Source organism: Limulus polyphemus, unplaced genomic scaffold (genome assembly GCF_000517525.1).
Source record: "Limulus polyphemus unplaced genomic scaffold, Limulus_polyphemus-2.1.2 Scaffold1186, whole genome shotgun sequence".
NCBI lineage: Eukaryota > Metazoa > Arthropoda > Merostomata > Xiphosura > Limulidae > Limulus > Limulus polyphemus.
The window spans coordinates 96,437-104,520 of NW_013666796.1; the positions used below are offsets into that span (position 1 = coordinate 96,437).

At 32.1% G+C, this 8,084-nt stretch overlaps 1 protein-coding gene across 1 annotated transcript in view; it reads left to right on the forward strand.

Annotated features, from left to right (window-relative positions):
• The first annotated feature begins 1,603 nt into the window (after window positions 1-1,603).
• LOC111086554 overlaps window positions 1,604-8,084 on the forward strand; it is an 11,054-nt gene continuing 4,573 nt past the window's right edge. Inside the window, exon 1 of the mRNA XM_022389796.1 lies at window positions 1,604-1,809. Coding sequence (XP_022245504.1) covers window positions 1,730-1,809 — 80 coding nt within the window. The 5' untranslated portion in view covers window positions 1,604-1,729. The remainder of the gene's footprint in view (window positions 1,810-8,084) is intronic.

The following is an 8,084-nucleotide window of genomic DNA, read 5'->3' on the forward strand; positions in this document are numbered from 1 at the left end:
ACTCTCGCATTACAATCACTGATAAAAAAAACTGTTATTCCAATGAGAATATTTGAACAAATACAGTATTACATTTTTAGAAGCTATAGCTTTTAAAGCATGGGAAATATAGGTTTAAACAAGTATTTTGCGATCATTCTCAAGAGCACGGTTTTAAACCGTAAAGAAAGTTTTTGTATTTAAATTAACATTCAACAATATAACAATGTATTTAAGTTAGAGAATCAATAATGTTTACGCTATTATATTGTTGAATATTGATTTAAATACAAAAACCTTCTTTGCCGCTAAAAACCGTGTACTTGAGAATAATCACACTAACAATCGAAATGATTTACCTGTTTAAATAAAAAAAAATCTTCCTTAATGTAAACTTGTAAAAATATATATCATCAGTAAACGAAACAGTATTATATTGTATTCATGCGAACATATAATATAGTTCTTTAAACAAAGTATATAACGCAACCAAATAATAAATATAAGAAATCGTTAATTAGTAATTTTTTCTTATCTTTGTGTTTTGGGTACGGCCAATCAAAGAATGCATTAGGTCTCTACGTCACAGATTCTCTTTTCAGTTTCACCTCTGGTGGAAAATAAAATAAATCTTTAAATATATATATATATATATATTGTTTCAAACAACTCACCGTTACTATAAAATGAAATATCATTTTCAAAGATGAATTATTAGGATAGAATTGATTCAAATTTTCTTTTCAGTTTATTTTTTTGAAAAAGGTGTGTTGTAAAGAAAATGATGTTTTTTTTTCTTGATATGATTTAAACTCAGTCTAAAGAATTCACTTTGCAAAAAAATAATATATATTTGTATGTAAGTTAACAAATATATATATATATATATATAGCAAAATAGATACAAAGTGCTAATAATCAAAGAATTTACAGTACAGTTAGATAGAAAAGAAACAAATAAATAAGCTAATTGTTTGTCTTGAAGCTAAACCACAATGGGCTATCTACTGTATCTACCGTAGAGAATCGAAACCCGGAGTGTAGTGTTGTAACTTTGTAAACTTACCGCTCTCCCACCACATATAGACACGCACATATACGTAAATACGCAAACAAACGCACAAACACACGTATCGTCATATTGGAACCAGATACTATCATTTTAAATTATATTATTACACGAAATTATATTCAAGTCAACGACGTAAAGTAGCTGTTTCAGAATTGATATTATTACGTAACGTAAGGATGTTTTCAAGGGTTAACCTATATAAATTAGAACTGTTTTACAACATCATTTTCAGTACTCTCTCAGGACATGATATACTGCGATTAAAACTAACAAATTTCAGTAACATAATTTTTCTTATCTCTTTGAACGTGCCCAAATATTTATCCACTTTTTCACATTTGAAACACGTCCGTTCGTATTTGGTTTTTCATATGTTAATACACTACGACTTGCCGTACCAAGTCATGAATCAATGACGTCGTATTTTATTATTGGCCAATAAACCAAGCCGTGGCTAGAGAGGCGGAGACTGGAAATTCGGCGTATATTACATAAGTTGAATTTGTTGCGTTCTTTCAGATTTACCAATACGAATGAAGACCATGTTGAGCAACGAGTGAAAAGAGACGTGTTGTGAGATATCAGCAAATAGCAAAGATTTCTGTCAAACGTATTACAGCCTAGACCAGAATATCTTTTCTCTTCGTCTACATAAAATTTACAAGTAGCAGGAAACAAATGATGAACCAAACATCAACTCTCTTCATGGTCATCTTCATGGCAATGTTGTTCTTAGCTGCTGGAAGGCCTTATTTAAGGTAAGTAGCATATCGTCTTGCCAAGGTCCATAAATTGTGTTCTTAAATATATGTTGAAAAAATATAGATGACATCCTTCTGAGATGATAATTCAATTTAAAAAAAAAAGTACCGTTGATACAGATTTCATAACATTTGAATTTAAGATATAATATTTCATAAACAATTCGTTGAAATATACGATATTTTTAACATTAATATTTAATTGTTCGTAACGATTCAACTGGTCTACAACATGTATATGTACGGGAAACGATGTTTAAAATATGCAAATAAAGCAACATTAATTATAGCAGAAATAAAGTTCTTGTATTCATGATTTCTGGATATTTCAAAATAATTACATTCGTTTATGCTATGGAAATCTCTTATAATTTGCACGTAGTTACTGTTTATTTGTTAATATTTTATGATGATATATTGTTTGATATAAATATCTATACATATAAGAAAATACTGGAATATCAGACTATTTTATTAACTTCATTAATTTCTTCAAGCGGTTTCGTGACTTCAAAGGTTATTCTTCGGGATGTAATTTTACAGATAATATACAACAAAAACATTCAAATACCGTTTTTTCAACTAAACATAAGTAATCTAAATTAAATACATATACTTTCCAAGCATACAAACACATAACATACTCCATGTATACATCAAATACATTAAAAATACTCAAAAATAAATAAAATTAGTCAATATACTTTCCTTTTTAAACAAAATATTATAAAAATACAATTTATTTATTCTATTATTTCATGCTCCTATTTATTATTTGTCTTTTCTGTAAAGTCTTAGCGACAGTTTTCACAGTATCACAATTTTTACTGACCTTACATATATTAATTTATTTAAAATGATTCTTAAGCCTCAATGGATACAACAAAATAGTTACGGTAAAAAAAAATTAACAAATTTTGTAAAGTTTTTAATATGGTTGATTAACAAGAAAATTTTTGTAATTTAGGATGTTTCTATTATATAAAAGTTTTTGAATTCTACTATTTTTCTTTGTTTGGGAGAGCCTAATATTAACTTGAAACAAAACTCCAACTACTGCTTTAGCGTTAAATGAACAACATCTTTTGGAGTAGTTTTTATAAACTAACGTGAAATAATTAAAGTAATTGTTCGGATATTCTTCATTCTAATTTGTCAAGTTTTTCGTCACTCAATTAAACTTTACCAGATGAAAAACAATAAAATGAAATATTAATACAGCTACAAAACTTTTAATATAAAATGCAAATTTTTTTATAAAAAAAACAATATTCTCGAAGGTAATACTTGGAGTTTTCAGCTGGTTATATTTTTGATATACTTGCTACTCATAATAACAAAAATATTTTGAAGACTTTTGAAAACTACGGAAATTTAGGGGAACTGGATAATTCGAGTTGCATCTCTTGATAGTAGATTGAGGCATAAAATTCCAAGAATCTCAAGAAACTAGTCCTAATAATTATATTCGATTTTAAACACGATGTTAAACTCATCCTATTTTACTGAAACTGTAAATTTTTGATATTTCAAGATTTATTTAACTCTATCTGATTTAAATTTACCGTACTTTTTCTGTTTCGTTGTTTTGCAATATCAGTTTGTAAGCAGCATTAATCCAGTGTGATTACGCTCCAGTTTAATTCCAAATGTTCCTATACTTAGTCCAGAGAAAGACTGCATGAAAGTTTTAGTTTTCCACGTTGTTGTGACATCTCATCATTCTGTGTCTCAGAATGTCATCCATTACTCAGCGGTCTTGCTTTCTCGTTACTTTTTCATTTTTGACTGGCTTGTTCCGAAAGCTGAATACAAATTCCACGAAATTTCGTTGCATTCTTCTTGCCATATCTCACACGTTCTTATGACATAAACATTTAACATAGATTTAACATATATTAATTTAATGACGTTAATGAACAAAGGATACCGAAACTAAAGAACAATTACTCAACAATCATTATTTTGCATTCTAGTGATGGCTTTGATTTGTGGTTTAGCATTGTGAAGATCGTTATACTTGGGTAAAAAAAAAGCAAACAAAAACAGTTTAAACTTAAATCGATAATACCCTTTTGTAGGGCAGTAGGAAGCGGTAAGGCCAATCAGGCCATGGCCTGACCACTTTTTCATGACATATATAGCTAAAATTTATGTATTGAAACTTGCTTCTTTTAATTAAAAAAAATTACGTTGTGTATACGCAGTATTTATTTCAAGATTCAATTTCATAGCATTAAATTTTCAAAAATTTCCAGGGGCATGCTCTCAGACCTCCCTAGAAATGTCAATGTGGCAATTGCCTGATCACTCTCAAATTGCTTCTTACGGCAATACTTTTGTAAATAAAAGACACGCAATGAGTAATACAAGAGCAGTGTAATAAAATCGTCCATTTTCTTAATTTCAACTTACCATAGAAAAGTAGCGAATGTCAGAGATGTTCTTCGATATTTCCACCAAAATCCACCATCCTAAGCCTTACGTTCTCCCTTTTCTGACAAGAAACATACCATACAGTAATCTATTTTCGTGTCACAAATATATATGAGCAATGTTGTTAATTCAATTTTGGTTCGGGTTATTGTATACATGAATTGAAACTGACTATCTCCATTTCTGAAGTTCTTGTTCTTTGAGCTTTTTAGAAAATGCTGTGAAGACGTTTATTAGATTTTTGTTGTCATCTGCAATATTGATTCCACCATCCAAGTCTAGCGTTAAAACTAAGAGTCAGAGACGGTTGCCTAGGGCGTTAAATATTCGGGATATTCAGTGCGAGTAGGGGGGTGTCTGTTATCTAACTACATGTTTAAAATGTACCTAATACGTAAGTCAATAACTGAAACGTTATATCAAATTATAAGTGAGGGTATGAAATAAAAAACAACAACAAAGAAATTGTCTTAGAAACTGATGAAAGTGGTTTTATGTAAAAATAGGTTTACTGGAAACACATCACACAACAAAACATATTCTTTACTAGCTGGAGTACCCGTCCCCTGGACGGAAGTTATTTACATTCATGATTAATGAAAGGTTATCTTAGGACATGAAAAGTTGCTTCCCTTATAAGTAACTGTAAAAAAACGCCCATAAAAACTGCAAAACACAAAATGGAAAACCACAACTATGCATGTATCTCCCCATGGACCTAACAAATCTTCATACCAAATTTGGTGAAGATACACCAACAGGGGGCGAAGTAGTGGTAAAAAAACGCCCATAAAAACTGCAAAATGCAAAACTGACCTTTTGTGTGTACCCCCGCATGGACCTAATGAACCTCTATACCATTTTTGGTGAATATCCATCTACAGGAGGTGAGGTAGTTGTAAAAAACGCCTATTAAAATCGCAAAACTGAAAAAGCTATAATGAACCTCCATATCAATTTTGGTGAATATCCATCCACACCCTGCGAAGTAGTTACATTGAAATACAACAAACAACAGCAGGCAGTACTATTATATTTATATAGATATTTCAGATTTATTTCATTTTCATCAAATGTAACATAATGTAATATAATCTCGATGTAGAATCCTTCTATATTCTTTCATTCGCTACGCTATCTACCGTAAACTGCAATTTTGTCATTTCAAAACTCATCAGTACAGTTTGTGTCAGCAAACCACGGGAAAACAGTTAGGCCTCGTGTCTATATAATATTTATGGGTATTTTCGAGTCCTTTTTAACTAACCATAGAATAATCTAAGTTAATTTAGGTATGTGAATAATATTACAGCATGTATTATTCGGTATTATACAGCGGAATAACTGTTTAATGATTATATTATAAATTTATTTTATTTTCACCAAGCCCGGCATGGCCAGGTGGTTAGGGCACTCGAATCACAATCTGAGGGTTGTGGGTTCGAATCCCCGTCCCACCAAACATGCTCGCCCTTTCAGCCGTGTGGGCGTTATAATGTGACGGTCAATTCCACTATTCGTTGGTAAAAAAATAGCCCAAGAGTTGGTGGGTGGTGATGACTAGCTGCCTTCCCTCTAGTCTTACACAGCTAAATTAGGGACTGCTAGCACAGATAGCCCTCGTGTAGCTTTGCGCGAAATTCAAAACAAACAAACAAACTTTTCACGAAAGGTAAAATTGAAAACAGAATCTGTGACACAGAGGCCTATTTGACGTTTATTTGTTGACCGGGAATTATTATGCAGTCGAATTTTTAGCAAAGAGCAACCTAAGCTAAACTATAACGCCTTTCTTCAGTACAAAGTTGTGTCCTTGGTTTTGGGGTATTTTAGTGGAAATGTAGAAATTATTTAAATATAATCTTCTGTGGATTGCATATGGTTGAGTTCTTAAGGAGGACTAACCACGTACTCAGAAGAAAGATGGTGAACGAAATTAAGGTGTCGCGGTTTTTGGCTATTCTCCAGTTTTCGACTTTGGTCGCGCTGGATAACTGAAAAGTAGCATATACACTTAAGATAAAGTGACTATGACAAGTAGCTATTCATATCTAGCTTCTGATAACCTGTAGAGAAGAAATTCCAGTTGACTTTTGTATTACTTTATTAAGGGCATCCGTGCCATATCTACAAAGAGAATACTAGCGCACCCTCCGATAGTTAGCTATTTTCCATAGCACATAACAGTATCTTCCTGGATACGTGAAGTTTTTGATTAATTGTGTTTCTCTTTTAAGTCTGTGTTGTCTCAAATTCTAAAGGACAAAAGGTTATTTTCAGTCAAGAAAATTTTCTAATTCGGTTTCTCATGATTATGCTTCGCTTTTCGGTAACTGCAACATCAAACAAATTTCACGATAAAAGCTTCCATAAACTATATTTGTTTGTTTTAGAGCAGAGCCACATTGGGTTATCTGCTGTGTCCGCAACGGGGAATCGAACCCTTAATTTTAGCGTAAGGTTACTGCTGGTCCATCGGGGCCCCTGAACTTGAAAACGCTCTCTTTTTGAGAACAAAAGGAAAGTTAAAATATATATCTGTAAACCGGAACAAGGCTCCCACATAGTCTTAGAATTGTCAAATTACAAAGCTTGTTTTAGTTTATCAAAAGCTTTAATATTATAGTATTTTGGCACTTGTGTATAAAGTTAAAATCATAAATAATATTCAACGTTAAACTGTTACACAATTAAAAACATTTTATTAGGCCTATCTATGACCTACTAACAAGCTATAAATACTTTGGCTATTGTCGGTCATCCACACAGGATCATCTCTAAGCACCTTACAGTACTCATACCTTGAGCAAAGTTCATCCACACAGGCTCCTCTCTAAGCACCTTACATTACTCATACCAATTTTAAGAAGTTCTTTAAATTTTCAAATGCCACCCAGGATGCAAGATAATAGTTAACTGTTAATATTTCATAGACTCTACCTAACCTTATCTGCATAGCAGATTAATTCTTAGCATATGCGAGGATAGTGTTGGTCATCAGAAGACTAGGCACTCATTAACATGATTGTTCTTGTGAATTTTCTTTTCTTCAAACAACATTAAAATCTAGTGCGTAATTTGGCTAATCACAAAAAAGTTGATATCTTATACTGTGGTGTTATGAACGTGAAAAAAATAGAGAAGGGTGTATGATATATATGTGTTATGTGGAGCTAATTTCTACGATACGCAAAAAAAATTAATGTTAAAAATTACAAATTTTGTAATAAGCCTAATCTGAGCTTTCCACGTATATATGAACACTGCTCTCCGCACTTCTAGACTCGCCCTCCGCCTACATAGACTCACCAGTGTTTTCTTCATCTCAAATGACAAAAATTGCACCAAATATTTTTAGGTTGTGCCCCCCCAAAAAAAAAGAAAGAAAGAAAAAAAAAAGAATCACATCCTTCTCATGAATGAGTAAATGTTAAAATATTAATTTCTGCTAGTAGATTTATTCGTGATTTTTTCTTTCTTCTTAATTAAACGCCCCCTAGTGGCACAGCGGTATGTCTGCAGACTTACAACGCTAGAAACCTGGTTTCGATATACGTGGTGGGCAGAGCACAGATAGCCCATTGTGTAGCTTTGTGCTTAACTTCAAACCTGTGTGGATGAACTTTGCTCAAGGTATGAGTAATGTAAGGTGCTTAGAGATGATCCTGTGTGGATGAACTTTGCTCAAGGTATGAGTAATGTAAGGTGCTTAGAGATGATCCTGTGTGGATGAACATTGCTCAAGATTTAAACTGTCCTAATGTCATGTGTTTTTCGTGAAGGCTATATGATATAGGTTCTAATAACTATGTGAAAATACAGAAGTACTCACAGCC